This window comes from Trifolium pratense, linkage group LG4 (assembly GCF_020283565.1).
Source record: "Trifolium pratense cultivar HEN17-A07 linkage group LG4, ARS_RC_1.1, whole genome shotgun sequence".
Lineage (NCBI taxonomy): Eukaryota > Viridiplantae > Streptophyta > Magnoliopsida > Fabales > Fabaceae > Trifolium > Trifolium pratense.
The window spans coordinates 52,051,285-52,072,477 of NC_060062.1; the positions used below are offsets into that span (position 1 = coordinate 52,051,285).

At 32.7% G+C, this 21,193-nt stretch overlaps 1 protein-coding gene across 1 annotated transcript; it reads right to left on the reverse strand.

Moving 5' to 3' along the window:
* Positions 1-876: 876 nt before the first annotated feature.
* Positions 877-7,257, reverse strand: LOC123881480 (pentatricopeptide repeat-containing protein At4g19440, chloroplastic). The gene is made up of 4 exons (XM_045930175.1): positions 4,324-7,257; positions 2,100-2,244; positions 1,501-1,613; positions 877-1,380 (listed from the first exon to the last, which is right to left on the reverse strand). Exon 1 carries the CDS (start codon positions 7,010-7,012, stop codon positions 4,514-4,516), a length of 2,499 nt encoding a protein of 832 aa, XP_045786131.1. The 5' UTR covers positions 7,013-7,257; the 3' UTR covers positions 877-1,380; positions 1,501-1,613; positions 2,100-2,244; positions 4,324-4,513.
* Positions 7,258-21,193: the final 13,936 nt, after the last annotated feature.

Sequence of the window (21,193 nt, forward strand, 5' to 3'; positions counted from 1 at the left end):
TGTTGCTGGCACTCCTCCTTAAGAATAATGCTAGCAACACACTCTTTAACAATAGAAGAGAGTGTGTTAGAGTGTGTTTATTAAAGAGTGTGTTGCTAGCACTCCTCTTAGTCTTAATTGTGGGAGAAAATGGTGTTTCCCCCACTACGAGTTCAAGATAGATTCCAATTGTCTTTTCCTCCATTTCAAGTTATAAAACTTGAAATAAGCAAAACACCCCGCAAGTTCTAGAACTCGAGTAAGGGATTTTTGGGTTTTCAATGTGTGTGTGTGTGGGGGGGGTGGGGGGGGAGGAATGGATTTGAATGGTGTTTTCTTCCCTTCAAGTTCTAAAACTCAAAATAAATAAAACTTTCCTTGAATTCTAAAACAGAAAGGAGGTATTTTTAAGTTTTCAGGAGTGTGCGAGAGGCGCAAGAGGCTTAGGAGAAAGAAATTCTCAAAGGTAATAAGACAAGGAGCAAAGACTAGTAGAACCTGGCCTAGTTGAGTACGCTTTGCCCATAAAGAGTCAAGTGGGCACATGCCTCCTGCTGTTTTTCAAACTATGGTGAACAATGAAAGTGGCCAAGGAAAGCACGGCTATAGTATCGTTCATTTTCAAATATGCAGAACCAAAGAAATACTAGCAAGGGCAAATTGCCTACCACGATAGGCCGGTTCGCTTGAAGATAATCTTTTCTATGATCAGACTCGATCATATCCTGCATGAGCAGGCTCCGTAATATTCAGTAAAATAAGTAATGTGATATAATCCAGATTATGTCGTATGTATAAAGGATTGAGTGTTTTAAAAAGCTACAGAGGATGTGAGTGCTATTTTATGCGACTAAAGAATATGTGCATTTATATGCAAACTTTAAAATAGTAAAGAAATTATAAAAGGCTCCTGGTAGTATTAGAAATGTGTCTGATCCAAATAAGTACCAGAGTACAAATTAAAATCTCCGTTCTTCATTGGTAATGACCCAGAAGAAAGAAGCAGATAAATTTATCTATATAACTTCTTTAAAACCCAGTCGTATCGGAATAAGGAAAGACACTATACTTCAAGGGATTCACATCTACAATCAAGATGTAGGTTTGGTTTCCCTTTCATCTTTCCACTAGTTCTTTCTGTCTTTTTTTTTATATAAATAAAAATAAATTCCTCCAATGGCTTTCAAAAAGGTGCAGCCGGGAGAACGACGATAGGAAACCAAAGGTCATTGGCCAGCATGTAAATTAAATTTATAAATTTTGTATCTTACAACTATATATATCCAGAGCTTATGCGGAGAACCAATTCCAAATTGCAACAGCTAATCCCCAAAAATCAAATTCTCCTTAAATGCAGGGCTTCCTGAAAGTCTACCAAGTTCACTTACTACCAGCACGTACCTGACAAAATTAATATTACATTATAATAATTGCAATGCATCAAAACGGCATAAAATAGCACAAAAAACCCAATGAAGAAAAATAAAATGTACACGTTCAAGTCAGAAGGTGTCCATTTACCTTGTATATACTTTGAATAGTCTTTGAATTATTGCTGTTGCTTTTTTCTACATCAAGTTCCCCTCTTGCCTGAAGTGCCATACAATCCTTTCGTGGAGACTGGAGACATATTCCTGTTTGTTGAACTCGTTATATTCTTTATGTAACTTTGGTGGTTTGTTAGGAACGGAGGTTGGGAAAAACAACTAAGCTATTAAAATTACGGTTACAAAATGCTAGTAATGAACAAGAGCACATTTACCATTATACATATTCAACTTTTTACTTCTGCTTTAAGCTAAAATATCATATCTGAAAAGTAGTTTTCTTCAATGCTTGGATATGATCTAATAAATGATGTTTACTATAGAACTAGATATAGAAAACCGTGTTTTGCACAGGAAAATGAAGAACATTCAAACAAATGACCATTTGGGGGGCAAAAAACAACAATGCCATTTGAGCGGCGAAACTATATCCGAAAGACTTAATAGTTATGTGTGGTAAATGGTAATGTTTTCGAGAAATTTAGAGTATGTTTGGTTAAGCTTCTAAAAGAAGTGATTTTAAAATTGTGTACAAAAGTTATTTATTTCTTAGAGATTTTACGTAAAGAATACCAGTCAGTCTCTTCAAATCATAATGCTATGCTATCTCCAGTATCCAAGAGATCTGCAGTCCAAGCAATGCCCTTAGTTATGCTATCTCCAATATCCAAGACATCTTCCGTCCAAGCAATACCCAGAGACCATATGACAAAGGTTCCTGAAAGTCAAAGCAAAATATAATAAATATATTCACTCACACAACAAAAAACACCGAAGTACATAACTCACAGATTGGATATGTGTGTGTGTGTGTGTGGAAAATAATCTAAATATGAGCCCTCGCCACAACAAATGGAAAAGAAGATGGACAAGATATCCATTTGATACTTGACAATATATATGACTCTTATTATAAATATGCCTGCAAGTGTAGGTTGGGATGGCTTGAGTTGATCACCAAATAAGCAACATCAATAAATCAATAATTCATAAAAACAAGTAATCAAGTCCAACAAATTTGATAGAGCATACACATCTAGCGCATTTCTAATTTCTGGAATTTTAGCTCCACAGTTAGAAAAGGGCCATAAAAACACATGGTCAACCAGCAACTAAATCAATACCTTGACAACATTGCACCCATTGGATTTCATCCCCATTATTAAACCTTGTTGGATCCATTTCTTCTATAATGAGATTCAGGAATTTCTTCCGGATTATATTTTAAAATTTTAAATCAAGTTCAAATTGGGTTCTGATTTTTAAATCAGGTTTTTAAATTGGGTGTGCTGAAGATTAGTACATAGTTGTGTTGTTTAATCCCCTTCCATAATGTTAGAATTCAATTTGTTGTTCACTGCAACTTTCTATTGTAAAATAGATGAAAAAGGGGACAATTTTTTTTGTCTTGGAACATGAATCCGATGGTAATTGTTTTCCAGGTTTGTTGTTGAATCTTTGAAGTTGAAGAGAAAGAGACGGTGGAAGTAGGTTGAAGCTCAAAAGTAGATGAAAAGTTAAAATCTTAAAAAAAAAATAGTTGCTTTCAATGTGCAACAGGTAACCAGTAAAGGATTTAAAAAAACCAAATAAGGTGGCTGATTAGTATTGGAGTGTGTTGAAAGAGTGTGTTAGAGGGTGTGACCCTAACATTACTCTAGTATAAAACTAAATGAAGAGGAGTTTTAATTGACTTTGTTCTTTTCTTTTCAAAAATTGAAGAGGAGTTTGACGTAACAGATGGAGCAGCTGCCGTGCGAATCAGCCGCTTGCAGATACATGGTAAAGCTACCTAAAATAAATTTCCAATGGTTCCAACCCTTCCCTGAGACCCTGCTATGGTGAGTGATCTAATGGCACTAGGTTGATCTTTTATATTTCTCATAGTAAAAGAAATCTAAGAATCTTATTAAAGAGAGGACAAAGCACAGCTATACAAGGATGAGATCAAGAATGTTGTAAGGCTGCCCAACCATTGACAAAAAACCAGAGAGACCATTACAACAATCTAACCTATCCTACAAGAAATTGATGGGGACAGACGCACACTTAGAATGTGTGAACCCCCTTTACATCCAATCAAGACAATTTGTCCCAAAGTAGAAAATATTCACTGCACACGAAAATCCAAAAAAAAAAAAAAAATCCTAATTAGACAACTTACTGTGCAAGATCTGTTGTCCAATTGTTTCTGAATTAGAACTACATACACACAAGGAGAAAGAACAGTGTAAAAGAAAAAGAAAAAAAAAAAAACACAGCAGACAACAGGAGTTCAAAATCCAAATTGTTCTATCAGAACTGGCAGCGAACTAAAGCATAATCATGTAAAGTAATCGGAATAATACTGGTAGAAAAATAATCAAATGCATGAATAATTGGCACAAAAACAGAATTAATTGTTTTAATTATTTAGCATCAGTAGCATGAATAACATAGAGCGCCTAAAGAGACATTTATAACCCTAGGACGGTTGAGAGTCAAGACAAACCTAGCTAAACAGATTTCCTAAAACCAACTATTTTAAAATATTATATAATATATAATCCCCATATTACCGGGGGAGAAACATTTTACCCCTAAATAAAGTTATTAGTCTATTCGTTCTCCGTTGCTTATAAACACCAAATGACATATCTAAGTATGGCACAAATGCATAAAACGACCATCATCCCATAATACCATTATCAACTGTTTTTCAAAATCCAAATCAAAACTAAAAAAATATAATATAGTAATAATAACAAATGCAATGTAACAAAAAAATTCCTAAACAGTTTGATTTTGAAAAACTAACCTCTAAAATCCAAGGCCCATTGTTGAACTAGGAAGCCAAGTCAAGAGTATGTTGCTTTAGCTGTTGCCAGTAACCACATGGAACCTTCATCTTTCAAATAATGAGCTTGAAATCAAGCTTAACAATGGCAGTCTCAACGACGAGAGTTCAGTTATTGATTAAGTATCAAGTGTTTTGAGTAGTGTGCTCATTAATCTTGATTACTAATTGCTGCATCTGTGTGTGGATGCAACTTCTCAACCAATGTGGCATATGTTATTTCTTCTATGGGTACTCCTGTATTAGGCACCTGATTGCATTGAAGAGTTTCATCGAGCTCCTTTTCCATGCAATATCCTTTTTGCAATACATTGTAAGTAACAGTATCCGGTGATATTCCATTTGATATCATTTCATTTAAAAGCTTAGTCGCTTCTTTCGTATTTCCCAATTTACAATAACCATCAATCATAATAGTGTATGTAATTTTATTAGGCTGTATACATTTTGATGTCATTTCCTGTAAGATACTATAAACTTCATCCATCTGACCTAATTTACAGTAACCACCAATTAGAGCAGTGTAACAAAACACATTTGGCATCAATCCTTCATTTCTCATTTCTTCAAAAATTTCCTTCGCCTCCTCAATACGGCCAATACGGCACATTCCATGTATTATAGAAGAATATGTGGGAATCGTAGGAAGAATGTCCCTACTTTTCATAGCATCACGGAGTTTGAAGGCTTCCATAAAATTCCCAGCTTTACTATGGGCTGCAATAAGTATGTTATAAACAACAGAACTAAGTTCTACTTCCTTATGAACTAAATTGTTGAACAAGCTCACAGCATTATCAATCCTATCAGCCTTACAATATCCTTCCAACATTAATGCATATGTATAGATATTTGGAACCACGCCACGTTCTAAGGCTTCATGCAAAACCTTATCAACATCATCTAGTTTACCCTTATCAGCTAACCCTTTCATTAGGAAATTGTAGGTATAAGTATCAGGTTTGAATCCTTGCTTCACCATCTCTTCCTTAAGCTTGAAAGCTTCCTCGATTTTACCTGATTTACAACAGCCAAAAATTAGTGTGTTGTATGAAATCCCATCGAGTATCAAACCTCTCTCCACCATTTGTTTGCCTACCGCAAAGACCTCTTCCATGTTCCCCCTTTCACAAAGTCCATCGAGAAGCCCATTCGATGTCGCAGTATTCGCTGGAAGCCCTTTATCTGCTAGTCTAAACCAAAGCTGAATCGCCTCTGAGTGTTTTCCACATTTACAAAGTCCACAGACCAACAAAGTTAGCAAGCTATCATTAACCCTAATGTTCCTCAATAACAACTCCTTGACAATTTCCAAGGCCGAATCAAACCTGGAACTATTGCATAACAAGTTAATCACATAAGAACAAGCATCCTCGTTAACGGACAAACCGTTCGATAACAAGTACTCTAACACTTGCTCAGCTTGCTCCATTTGATTGCTCCTACAAAAACCCTGTAAAAGAGTATTAAAAGTAACAGCATTAGGTTTCAATCCCTTCAACTTCAGGTCATCCCTAATCCTCAATGCATCATTCATATTCCCTTTCCTGCAATATCCATCAATAAGTGCATTAAAAACAAACTCATTAGGGGAAAACCCCTTGCTATACATTTCAACCAAAACCGAATTCACCTCATCAAATTTCCCAGCCTTCATCAAACCATTAACAAGAATACCGTAAGTAACTAAACTAGGGTTAACTTTGTTCTCAACCATCTTATCTTTAAACCTAAAAGCTTCTTCTAACCTTCCACACTTACATAACCCATCAATCAAGTTATTGTAAGTAACCACATTAGGCAAAACACCTTGCTCCTCCATTTTGAAAAACAAACCAACCGCATCATCAACCTTTCCACCCTTACTAAACGCGTTAATCGCAGTTGCATACGTGTAAACATCAAGAGAAATACCACCACGACAAACGGCGTCAAAAACTCTATAACTCTTGTGAAGTTCATTGGATTTCACCAAAGAACTCATCAAAAAATTACATGTTTTAAGCGACGGAAAAACACCATTACTAGTAAACAATGTGAAAATATCAAAAGCCCAATGAAAACCTAAATGCTGAAACTGTGAACACAAAATATAAAGCAACAAATCCAATTCACCGTAACTTTGATCCGTTAACCGATTCAGTTCAAGAAACGACGAAGCAATCTCACTAAGCCTACCGTCAATGTTTTTCAACGGCGTCAAAACATTGCCGTTGATTAAACGTTTCAACATAAACCTAGCACGCGGCAAATGATTCGAAGCAAGAAGCAAACGAATCAAAAGACAGTTAGAACGAACGGTGAAACGAAACTTGTATTGAGTTGAAGCAAAACGGAAGAAATCGAGCGTCGTTTTGAGGTTAACGGTGGAATGATGAATGAAGAATAAGCGTTCGAATTCGTGAGATGTTAAATGAGGTAAAATCGTTTTGCATTTGGAAGAATCTAGAACTTTGTGAGAAAGGATAGAAGGTAGAGAAGTTAGTTGCGGTTTGTTTGAATCTGGCAGTGGCGGCGGCGGTGGCGGTGGCGGTGGAGAGTGGCGGGGTTGGTAACGGGGGATAGTGGAAGTTATCCAGGTTAAAGGACGTGTGAAGATTAAGGGAGGTTTTGTGGTTATGTGTTTTGCGAAATCCATTGCGAAGTGCATTGCATTGATTTTTGTGATGAAGTGAAAACGGTTATTTGTTGTTGTTTGGGTTTAGTGTTGAAGAAGCCATTGATTTGCGGTTATTTGTTGTTGTTTGGATTTATTGTTGAAGAAACCATTGATTCGGTAGGTGTGAGAAAGAGAGAGTGTGTGAGGATGTGAACTTGCCACGGTTGCTGCGGTGCCGTGAAAAACTGGAAAGGACACAGGCGACACCGTAGAGGTGAGGGTGGGGTAATATTGAATTGTGGGCTGGATTTGAATTCGATCCATCCACTCACAATATTGGGATTATTTGGGCCGGGCTTCACTTGTTTTTGCTAATACCATATGAAAATATAAATTGTTTTTCGTGCCACCCATATTTTCTCGTGTGATATGCAGATTTATCAAAATACTCTGCTCGTTTTTTTAGAATGAACCAAATTTGGAATTTATAGGTGCGTTTGATTCACTAAAAAGTAAGGGACTGGACAGGACCACTTCAATTGTACTGTATTTGATACCAAAAATGTTCATGGGACAGGACAAACTAGAGGTCAAGGGACTGGACAAAAACCTAAATTTTTGTCCCCCATTGAATCACGAGATAAATTTTTGTCATCTGCACAAGTTGTATAAATTACCAAAATAACATTTTGTCTACCAAACATCGTACAAAGACAAAATTTATTCAACACGCATTTTAGTTTGTCGGATATGGTGTTAATTTAATTAGCAATTCAATTGGTTTTTATTGGTTAGTATATTAGTTTTCTGATTTAGTTTTATGGACCAATGTTATAGACCACAAGAGAGAGACGACACACCTCCATCCAAAATTTTAAAGTATTAGGTGTATAGGTCACATTTCTCTTATATATTCAACATTTTATTTGTTCATAACTGATATGAGTGTGTGACTTTCTCACTTACAATTGAAAATCTAACAAATCACAAATTGAAAATCTAACAAATCACAAACCCAATAGTCTACTGCACTACTAGTGCTTATTTTAGGATTAGTTGGACAATCCCCAATGAAAAATTCTCTTTAGATCCCTTACTATGGGGCCTGTTTGTTTCAGCTTTAAAAAAAATGAATTTTTTCTTTGTATTTTTGAAAATTGATTTTCAAAATATTACAATTTTTTATATTCGTTTTTTCTAAATTGAAACATTAATTTTGACATCATATAACATAAACACGCATTATTAAAGATCAAAACATAGTCAAAATCACAATTTTTTCAAAAAATTGTATTTCAAAAATGATTTTTATGAAAATATATTTGAAATAGCTTCAAAATTAAATGATTTTTCGAAAATTTGATATCAAAAAAAGTTTCAATAAAATGATCAAATACCTAAAATCACATTTTAAGAATAACTCTTCAAACCAAATTTTCATTTGAAGTTTTTATAAAAAGTTTATTTGTAAATTTTTTTTACACAAAATTATGTAACACTACAAAAATCTATTTTAAAAAAATTTATAACAAATAGGCTCATGCTCTAACCCGTCAACATACTTTAAAAATTTGAGAGGCAAGGGTCTAAAGAGAACTTTTCGTCCCAATAAAAGATCTTGTTCAATAAGAATATGTACCTATTGGGTGGCCCATTGGGGAGAAATAAAATACTAGCACTTATGATGTGCTTTACTAAGCCTACTCGCTTCACAAGTCTCACATTTTTTAGGGCTCGTTTCCTAGCTTTTTTTAGAACTTATCTAAACAGCTTATGCAATATAAATTAGCTTTTATGTTATTTTATAAGTTCACACTAGTGAAAATTGTAATTTTATAAGCTATTTTATCATAAACTACCTTAACAAACTTATAATAATATATAAAAATTGCATAAGCTGTTTCCATAAGCTCTATAAAAGTTGGGTCAAACGAACCCTTAATATTATAAAATTGAAATATAATGATATAAAAAAATAATTTTTTGAAGGAATGATATAAATTTATTGATAAGTGGTATAAAATTATTGGTAAATCTTATTTAGTAATTTTTTGTTTTGAAGTGCTAGATTGAAGTGATTAGATACCTATAAGATCCACTTAAACATGGTTCAATACACTTAAACACTCTTTTAGAATTGAGTATTGGGTCTAACTCATTTTATAAAACCGGCTTGTAAAGCGATGATTGCCTCTAGTTTATAAACACTTAGTCAGGTAATCTCTCAACCGATGTGGGACTTCTTAACACACACCCTCGCGTGCCAGCACTATTGGACTTGGTGCGCGGATATAAATGGTGGGCGGCCCGATAGCGGAAACCTGATAACGGGTGGACCAACAGATCGTGGAGAGGCTCTGATATCATCTTAGAATTGAGTATTGGGTCTAACTCATCCTTACAAAACCGGCTTGTAATGTGAGGATTGCCTCTAGTTTATAAACACTTAGTCAGGTCATCTCTCAACCGATGTGGGACTTCTGAACACACTCAAAATTAAATTCTTTCATTGTGTTGTGTATGCTCTTATTTCGGATTTCCTATGCCATTGTTTGAAATGAATGGTTGATGGGAAAGGATCCTCTCCCATTAATTTTCTCTCCCATGAAATCCTAACTATTCAATTTTTTTTTTCTACAAGTTGGTCAACAATAAAAAACAATTGAAGGACATAAATTAACATCGGAGAAAATCGAATGAGAATCTCACCGGAGACAACCTCTTATTGATGGTTGATTCTTGGGTTTGTACAAATAGATTAATTAGTTTATACGTATGGACAAATATATTTACTTTTCATTAAGTAAACTAATATGATAGTTTAAAGTTGGATTACATTATTATTTTGGACAAATTCTCATTAACATGCCTACAACTACAAACAACATATGAAATTGCTATATACATAACCCAACCGCAGGAAACTTCACATGTACGAATGTGCGCACTGGTGTTATTGTTAATCATAAGAATATCCTATTAAAAAATCACTGAAAATTGCAATTTCATGCTGTTTTTGCCGTTTTATCCCCTATTTTTTTATTTTCAGGTTAATGAACATGTCTAATATGTTGCATAGTGTGCAGTATTCAGCATTTCAGCTCAATGATTTGATTTGTGTGGAGTATCTGAAATAACATATTTGTCTTTTTGTTTTTTTATTCTCAGTTAAGCACATGGTTTGGTTTGTCATTTGTTTTTGTGCTAGCTAGCTAACTAGCTAAGATGAAATTTGATGTCTTAATCCAAAATAAATCTCTAAATATGGCACTGGTATTTGACAGTGAGTAAACCACTAAATGTAAACAATTAGCAATGAGATGTTTATTGGTCTGTAAACCACCAGACTTTTTTTTTAAGGGAAATAGAAAGAAAATAAACAATAAAATTATTTATTAAATAAACTCTCACTATACATCAGCCGGTAGGAGAAAACTCATCTCTACTGGCGGATTGGTTAAGGGGAATAAACCTAAATTTTATTTATATCAGTTTCTTTTAAGTCTTTTTACGGAATAAATTAATAGTAAATGATTAAATAATGTGACCAAATTAACATGAAATTGTTAACATATAAAGATTTATTAATTTATCAATCGTTGGTTGGTCCAGTGATAATTAGTGCTGATTGGGAGGGGGTTGAAACTACTTGATGTCAGAACTGATCTCCGAACCAGATTACACTATTCGGTGGGCTGAATACTGGTGGTGAAAAAAAACGTATTAATCTATTACTAATATATTAAAATCGATTACCACCAAAGTTCCTAATTAATCCTTATTACTTTTAACACGTTGCAAGTTTTAAATCCTTCATTGTAATTTTGCTAAAAAAGTATTTAAAAAAATATAGAAAGATGATATATATACTTAAAAATATGAACAAAACAGAACAATATATACATAAAAATATGGAAAAAAAACAATAAAAAATATAGAAAGTTAATTAAAAAAAATTATAGAAAAAATATAGAAAAAAGAAACCGCATAAAAATAAAAATATAAAAAAAAAAATACAACACTCTATAAAAAAGCATAAACAATATTTTTCATAAAAAAAAAATTATAAACAATTTTTTTTTTATAAACGAATTAGGAAACTTCATCAAGCTATTGTTTGGCTGGCTGTACCCACAATCTTTATCGATCCGCCACACTACCATAACATAAGACAAGAAGCATAAGTTAGTCAAAAAAAAAAAAGACAAGAAGCATAACCAACATGCCTAAACTCTTACTTTAACATGCTTAAACTCTTACTTAACATAATTAACATGTAATATTTTAAGATAACTATTTGATTTCGAATCAACTAATAATTAATACATGGTGTTGTACCCAGAATCCCAGATCGCCAGATTACTCAACCAGGTGGCATGTAATTAGTTTTTAACTTAATCACTCTCTCAAGGGCTTTAGATCAACTCAAATCAAGATGTTATATTATTGGATTTAGATCATCTTCAATTTTTTCTTACGTTGGTTATATTGTATTTCAGTCATTTATTTACTTTTTTTTCTCTCTTTTTAAGTATTTTTCTTATTCTTTAAAAAGAAAAATTGTCAGGTGGCCTAGTGGCTATAAATTACATCCTTAAAGTGGATAAGTGGAATAATCAAGATTCGAACCTCAACCCCGCTACATATATAATGCAACGTATCTGTCAATTAAGCTAAAATTTTGTTCTTTAAGATTTTCCAACCATTAGATTAAAAAAATGAAAGATAATATGAGAAAAAAAATTAGAAAATATTCAAATCCGTTATCACTCGTTGTTTCTAGTTAGCTAGGCTTAATCTAACAATGTTAGATTTCAAATTTTTTTCTTTCACAATAAGTCATTTATCTTATAATTTTTCATTAAATAACATGTTCTTTATTATTATTTTTTGTCAAGTGGATGGAGGAGAGGTGGGAGAATATTTTTAATTATATATGTATTTTGTTCAATTTTTAGGAAGGGAGAAAAGAGGATATGAGGGGAGCAATATCCCTCCTAAATCCATCTTTTGCTTTCCCCTAAATTGACAGGTTTGGAGGGGAGGGAAACTCTTTTAATATTTATTACGTTCACCAAATTATTCTCGGTATAATTTTATTATGTAATTTCTTTTTGTTTTCTTTTACTCTTGCTCCTACGTAATTTATTACATTCTAAAGAGGCGTTTTTTCAAATTATATTTTATTTTATATTTTTGGAAATAAAATGATAGAAAATGCATTATTGTATTTGTCACAAATTTATTAAATTTTATTCCCTAATATAAATTATAAAATATTTTTGGAAAAAGAAAAATATTCCCAAACAAAAGTGGGAAAAAATTATTCTCAAATATGCGAATAAATTCATGTATAATTATCAACTAACCTCCCTATTATAAAGGTTTTCATGTGTTCCGGACTAGCCAAAGTCACATGAGATCTTAAATCCATGCATTAACTCCTCAACATTTCACTGAGGGGTGTTATCTTCAATAGATCCTCATTAGTAGCGTATAAACCACCCCTCTGCAGGTCCAACATATCCCTACAATACATCAACAATAGCTGATAAATGATCCATTTGCAAGATATTTGTGACTCATTCCACTCACATTAATTGAGGACGCAAAAGACTATATGCACGTCATTTTCTTATATATGCACATGCATATTATCCATCAAGGTACACACTTTCTACCCAATTTTACACTATATCACCTGGAGCAAGTACCGATTTGAGCATTTGAGTACTAGCATCTTTGCCAGTACATTTCCCCTGCTCACCTGCAGTTATCACTACGGCATCAGAGCTCCAAATCCACCAAGGAAACATTCCTTTATGCACGTTCACGTTCAGAGCACCGATAATATTTAAATGTTAACCAAACATATTTTTTTTATAAAATACCTACAAAAAAATTTCATCTTGTATGCTCGAAAAAAATATTCCTAAAAGTAAATGTAATAAACTTGAAATAAACACAAGTCGTACCAATGGATTTTTTTCCTTGTAGTTCATGTGTTAAATTATTATTATTATTATTATTATTATTATTTTGTTTTATATTCTCGTCATTTTTCTTGCCTACTTTTTTTCAATTTTAATTTTAGTTACAAAAAGTTCATGCCCCTCTTTGTCTTTAAAAATAGGATGCCCTAACCGACCAAACAACGGCTATTTCATATTTATTGTCCATTGTATTCTTTTGTTTTTTTTATAAATATTGTCCATTGTATTCTATTATCATTTATTGTTTATTGTCCACGCCCCACTTTTATATGAAGTAATTTTTTTAAGGCTTAAATGCAGTTTTACCCTCCCGTTTTGAAAAATGCGGAATTTTACCCCCCTTATTTTAAAATGCGGAATTTTACCCTCTATTTTATAATTTGTTGGATTTTGCCCCCCACCAAAATTCTGCACAAAATTTACTTTTGAGCCTCAAGTTCAAAGCTTCGCACAGAACTCAATTTGGATCAATAATTCACCAAACAGGTACCGAAACGACCAAAATCGAGTTAGTTTTCCACATAATCAAATTCTACTAAATTTGGAGTTACAGAGAGAGATTAATTACCGTTTTAGTGAAGGTATGTTCAAATTAATTATCATATGAAACTACTACTGGTATTTTCATCATGCCTCTCACCATGTAGCTCATTTTTTAATACTATTTACATGTATGTAAAGCTAACGAAATTACCCTTGTTGGCATTTCAATTTCGTCGAATTTGGAGTTACGATGCGTTCGATAGACGATGTTGAATTTGAAGGTCACAAGTATATTTATGCAGAATTAGTAATTGAACAGACTTTCACTAAAACGGTAATTAATCTCTCTATATAACTCCAAATTTAGTGGGGTTTGATTCTGTAGAAAGCTAACTCGATTACGGTCGTTTAGGTATCAGTTTTGTGAATTATTGATCCAAATTGAGTTCTGTGCGAAGCTTTGAACTTGAGGCTCAGAAGCAGATTTTGTGCAAAATTTTGGTGGGGGGCAAAATCCAACAAATTATAAAATAGAGGGGGTAAAATTCCGTATTTTAAAATAGGGGGTAAAATTCGGCATTTTTCAAAACAGGGGGTAAAACTGCATTTGAGCCTTTTTTTAAAGATTTTGCTAACGAGTGATTTTGATCCATTCTTTCAATATTTCATTTAAAAAAATAATTTATTCAAAAAGTGAAACACTTCAATTTTTAATGTATTAACTTTAAATATTTTTATAAAAATTTCACAAAAACTTACTATTAAAATGTTTAAAGAGTACTTTAATAACGATAGTTAACATTTTGCTTTTTTTTGAAAATGTTCAAAGGCTTAAGACAACGGTCTTGATGATTGTATTTTTTAGACCGAATTATAACAAAGTCTAATCATTTAACTTTAAATTGAATTCAAAAGTGACCCATCATGAATTATCTATTAAGATGATTCATATTAGCTGATGTTTTCTTTTTGGCAACCTAGATGAATCATTATTAAATACTTTTTTGACCGACTGATTGTAATTTGTACTAGTATACATTAGCATTTGCCTAATAAAATTTATTCCGTCCGTCCATTTTATAAGATCTTATTTGGCTAAATGCACTGTTCATTTATCATACTTTGACAATATTTTCATAATAATATATAGATGTAATTAGCATATAAGATATTGTTTGATTGGTTTTGATGAGTATTGATGACAGCCAATTATATGATGTTTTTAGCAGTAGATTAGAGTAATTTTTATAGTAAATAAAGACCAAAAGCAAGGAAATATCAGCAAAAGTGAAGGCACAAGGACCAGAAGGAAGAAAAATGGAAAAAGCAGCAAAAAAAGACAAAAATGGAATAAAGAAGCGCATCATCGTACCCACGATGAATTTGGGCATGGCGCGATGAGAAGAATGATAAAATTGAAGAAAATCTGCTGAAAATATTTATCATCGTGGCATGATGGCTTGTCATCGTGGCACGATGATGACTTGAAAAATAAGCAGAAAATTCCGAGTAAATCTTCCATCGTACCACGATAAGATCCATCGTGGCCACGATGAGGCAAAATTACACGTCATCGTGGCCACGATGGGTGCGCAAAAAAAGCTCAAACTCAGCTGTAAAACTATAAATAGAGTCTTTCTTCTTCACAATTATTCATTCCAAAATATCTCACAATATTCAGAGCATTGAATATTCACAAGAGAGTTAGGAGAACTCTAAGGAGGAGGCAAGGAGGCCAAGGAACTCCAAGGCCAATAAGGTTTTTTTCTTTCTGTCTTTGTAATTTATTTTTCCTAGGTTAGGTGGAGTCGAGAAACTCCTCTACGAATGCTTGGTTGTAATATTTATAATATTTATGAATTTTAGTTATTTCTATTCAAACTCTTTTGTTGTCTGATTTTAGTTATTTTAATATTGATCACATTAGAATAAAATCTAAGGATCTAGTGGATAACGCATAGGAAACGAAGCTAGTAATCCCGACCAAAGGATGACATATTAAGGCCTATAGGAGACCATTGAATTCAGTATCTGCCGTCTTAGTATAGGATTGGAAAGAACGTTAATTTCTACCTTGTAGAGTATGCCTGTAGGTAGGTGACTAGTTTAGGCACACGTGACAGCTTATAATTTAGGGTCCCCAGGGCGATGAGACCAAAGTTTAAACGAGAAAGTGGAGTTCTGGATCAGAGTGTCTAAATAAAGTAAGGGTAACCTTTAACTAGGCTCTGTAAAAGTTTGTAATAGAAATAGGAACAAATATTGCTTAAAACCTATTTTCAAGAGTCTAAATCCTTAAAGAGGGAAATAATTAAGCCACCAAGCAGGAGTAAGGGATGAATTCGACCACACTTAACCACCCCGTGTGGTCACACACACAACATCTACTTTTCCGCAATTTACTTTTCTGTCATTTACTTTCCGCATTTACTAAAGTACCCACAAAGATACCTTCTTAAATACACAAAACGAAGGCAACTATCATATTCCTAAGCGAAACTAGTAACCTTGACACAATACCTGTGGAGAACGATAACTTATCACTTTATTACTTGGTAACGATTCTGTGCACTTGCAGAGCCGACCGTCAAGTATTTTCAAAACATCAAGTTTTTATAATTTTTACTAACAAACAATTAAAGATATTAGTGAACAAAATTGTGTATTGGCATGTGTGCAGTGGTCAACTTGGTCTTATATTTTGGGACAGAGGGAGTAAAAAATTTAACTTTTTAGATTCATTAAATAACTAATATATATAATCTGTATTATATATAAATCAAAAACATCAATTATTTAATTATCCGTTCCTTTTTATTTGTCGTTTAAAAAATTGTTTCAAATTACTTGTCGTTTTGATAATTTAAAGTTATATTTTGCCTATTATACCCTCATGTAAATTCCAAATATTTAGGAGTAGTTGTTGAAACCATAAAAGATTTAATATATATATTTGAAAAACTAAAGTTTTTTTAATTTGTTTTTGGTACATAACATATTAATTTGTTTTTGGTACATAATATATTAAATTTATTGGGAAGAGAAAGTGTGTGCCAAAAAAAAAATTGAATAAAAATAAGTGTATAATAGGAAGATAAGGTGCAAATATACAGTTTCTTAATTTTTTTCTAAAAGGACAAATAAAAAGGAACGGATGAAGTAATTTAAAAAGTAAGTTTTTTCTTGTAAAAATATTAGAGGGATTACTAAAAAAAATACAATTTCTATCTTCATACTAATATATATATATATATATATATATATATATATATATATATATATATATATGGGGTTTTCTAACTTAGACCCTAGTTAGGTCTAAGTTAGCAAAGTGCACCTTTTGAGTTGGACAAAAATACCCATTTTTTTTTTTTGAAACAATAGAGCAACTGGGGCATGTATGTAATTTGCATCATAAAAATACCCTTTTTTTTTTTTTTTGAAACAATAGAACAACTATTACATTTTTTAAATTTCTTCCAAATTTCGACCTCATTTTACGTGCGAATCGAACGCCGATTTCAAAAACTAATACCGGAAACCTTTGTAAAATTGAAAAACGATCAAAATCCATATAAGGAACGTCGAGTTTCGTTGAGTATTGAGGGAGATCGAACCGGGTCAAAAACCGGGTCGCACGACCCGTTTCTGCATAAAACGGGTGGGAGGGACGATGAACAGTGCGCGTCGCCCACGTCCACTCTCACCGGCGGCGCGTGGGGGCGCGTGCAGCCTCAGGGAGGCTCTATTTTTTTTTTTATTTTTTCATAATAAAATAGTAGATAATATTCTGGAAATTTTGGTATATTGTATGAAATTTTTGGAGACCTGAAACTATTTTTAGTTAATTAAATGAGTAAAAAGGTAATTAAAAATATTATAATTCCATAAAAAATTTCCAAAATTTTATGTAAAGTACTATGAATTATTTAGAACCCTCTTGTGTACCTCACTCTCCCTAGTTCAAGTCATGAAATTATTTTCACAAATTCCGCTGATTATTTAAAACCATTTAACAAATAATAATAATAATTTCATAGATTTGTACTCTGAAACCAATTGTTTTTTTATTTGTTTCTAATAAAATATTAGATAATATTCTGGAACTTTTGGTATATTTTATGAAATTTTTTGAGACCTGAAACTATTTTTCGTTAATTAAATGAGATAAAACGGTAATTAAAAACTATTGTTTGCTTCTGAAACCATTTAGCTGGAAGAATGGTTTCAGAGAGTTATACTGTGAAACCATTCTAGCAGTAAAATGGTTTCAGAAGCAAACAATTAAAAATCAACTCCCCTGAAACCATTCTATCAGTGAAATGGTTTCAAAGTACAACGCTCTGAAACCATTGTACCAGCTAAATGGTTTCAGAATGGTTTCAGAAGCAAACAATTAAGAAATTACTCACTGAAACCATTCTACCAGTAAAATGGTTTCAGAGAGTTATACTGTGAAACCATTCTACCAGCTAAATGGTTTCACAGTATTATATAAAGATAATTAAAGGTAGTGAAAAATTGAGTTTTTTTTTTGTGTCCAAATCAAACGAACCAAGTATCTATTTGTAGACAAAAAAAAATTATGAATTTTGGTATAAAAATAAAAAAATAAAAAATTAATTTACAACGAAATAATTGAGTTTAAAGTATTAAATGAAAAAAAAAACACGCCAACCACCCAGCAGTTGACACGTGTCCTGCTTTTTTAAAATGAAATTTTCTCTCTCCAGGCGCAGATCTAGTGTGGTGCACGCGCTGGCTTATCATGGAGATGGATGATCTGGACTGTCTGATTGATCCGACAGCCATGATGAGATCATCTCTTGGCCGTCTGATGGAAATCAACGGTCTGTAACGGTGGTCCTGCAGTAGGCGCGCGACACTGGATCATCGCCAATATGTTTTTTTTTTTTTTTTTTAAAAAAAGAAAGGGTATTTTTGTCCAACTCAAAAGGTGCACCTTGCTAATTTAGACCCAACTGGGTCTAAATTAGCAGCCCCCTATATATATATATATATATATATATATATATATATATATATATATATATATATATATATATAGGGGGCTGCTAATTTAGACCCAGTTGGGTCTAAATTAGCAAGGTGCACCTTTTGAGTTGGACAAAAATACCCTTTCTTTTTTTAAAAAAAAAAAAAAAAAACATATTGGCGATGATCCAGTGTCGCGCGCCTACTGCAGGACCACCGTTACAGACCGCTGATTTCCATCAGACGGCCAAAAGATGATCTCATCATGGCTGTCGGATCAATCAGACAGTCCAGATCATCCATCTCCATGATAAGCCAGCGCGTGCACCACACTAGATCTGATCCTGGAGAGAGAAAATTTCATTTTAAAAAAGCAGGACACGTGTCAACTGCTGGGTGGTTGGCGTGTTTTTTTTTTCATTTAATACTTTAAACTCAATTATTTCGTTGTAAATTAATTTTTTATTTTTTTATTTTTATACCAAAATTCATAATTTTTTTTTGTCTACAAATAGATACTTGGTTCGTTTGATTTGGACACAAAAAAAAAACTCAATTTTTCACTACCTTTAATTATCTTTATATAATACTGTGAAACCATTTAGCTGGTAGAATGGTTTCACAGTATAACTCTCTGAAACCATTTTACTGGTAGAATGGTTTCAGTGAGTAATTTCTTAATTGTTTGCTTCTGAAACCATTTTGAAACCATTTAGCTGGTACAATGGTTTCAGAGCGTTGTACTTTGAAACCATTTCACTGATATAATGGTTTCAGGGGAGTTGATTTTTAATTGTTTGCTTCTGAAACCATTTTACTGCTAGAATGGTTTCACAGTATAACTCTCTGAAACCATTCTTCCAGCTAAATGGTTTCAGAAGCAAACAATAGTTTTTAATTACCGTTTTATCTCATTTAATTAACGAAAAATAGTTTCAGGTCTCAAAAAATTTCATAAAATATACCAAAAGTTCCAGAATATTATCTAATATTTTATTAGAAACAAATAAAAAAACAATTGGTTTCAGAGTACAAATCTATGAAATTATTATTATTATTTGTTAAATGGTTTTAAATAATCAGCGGAATTTGTGAAAATAATTTCATGACTTGAACTAGGGAGAGTGAGGTATACAAGAGGGTTCTAAATAATTCATAGTACTTTACATAAAATTTTGGAAATTTTTTATGGAATTATAATATTTTTAATTACCTTTTTACTCATTTAATTAACTAAAAATAGTTTCGGGTCTCCAAAAATTTCATACAATATACCAAAATTTCCAGAATGTTATCTACTATTTTATTATGAAAAAATAAAAAAAAAATAGAGCCTCCCTGAGGCCGCACGCGCCCCCACGCGCCGCCGGTGAGAGTGGGCGTGGGCGACGCGCACTGTTCATCGTCCCTCCCACCCGTTTTATGCAGAAACGGGTCGTGCGACCCGGTATTTTGACCCGGTTCGATCTCCCTCAATACTCAACGAAACTCGACGTTCCTTATATGGATTTTGATCGTTTTTCAATTTTACAAAGGTTTCCGGTATTAGTTTTTGAAATCGGCGTTCGATTCGCACGTAAAATGAGGTCGAAATTTGGAAGAAATTTAAAAAATGTTATGGTTGTTGTTGTTGCATGGGAGGCGCGAGAAGTCATGGGGGCGCGCGTTCTGATGATGCAAATTACATATATGCCCCAGTTGCTCTATTGTTTCAAAAAAAAAAAAATGGGTATTTTTGTCCAACTCAAAAGGTGTACCTTGCTAACTTAGACCTAACTAGGGTCTAAGTTAGAAAACCCCTATATATATATATATATATATATAAGTGGTCCATGGTAGACCAATCATTAATAATGTTATAACGAATATGAATTTTATAAAATCCATCGTTGGATTGAAAATTTATATCATATAGATCATCCAATTTTTTTTTAGAAAAACAAAAAATCATTTGAAATGTTATAGATATCCATTAAGATTAACGGTTTATGAGTTTTTCTTAAATACTGTTAATATTGATAGATCTCAATAACATATCAAATGATTTCTAATTTTGCTAAAAAAATTTATAGATGATCTATACAATATAAATTTCAATTCAATGGTAAATTTTGTAAAATTCATATTCATTATAAGTATTGATCACTTGTCCATGATGAACTACTTATGAATGTGGTCACTGTAGCATAGCATCAGTCGGGCTTGGGTTCTCTCCCGTGAGGATTTAACCGTTACATAACTAATTTCACAAAAAATAATTGATGGTCCAGATTTAACTGAACACGCATTTCATGGGAGAGAATCTGCTCCCGCATCAGCCTAATATAGGTGAGGGTTGTCTCCAGTGAACTTTTCACTGGATCTCCTCAAGTGTGATCAATCCACCTTTAATTCTATTTTTTAATAATTAAAATTGTAATTGGTGAAAAAAAGAAAGGGTTGAGATTTCACTAGAAAAAAGTCATGGGAGAGAATTCATTCCCGCCTAATATAGTATCATTGATGGCAAGTTCTAACATGCACAAGTGCACCATATGGTGCACGGTGCACAAGTTAGCGATTTCATTATAACGAATACGAATTTTACAAAATTCACCGCTAGATTAAATGTTTATGTCATATATATCATCCATAAAAAAATTAAAAATCATTTGATATGTTATTGAGACTCATAAAGATTAACGGTATTTAATAAAAATTTATAAACCGTTAATTTTGACCGTTTCAATAACTATGAAAATTTATAAAGATTAATGATTTT

Bases quoted from the DNA above. Each gene is read 5' to 3' on its own strand.
- LOC123881480 (XM_045930175.1), bottom strand. From the start codon at position 7,012: ATGCACTTCGCAATGGATTTCGCAAAACACATAACCACAAAACCTCCC.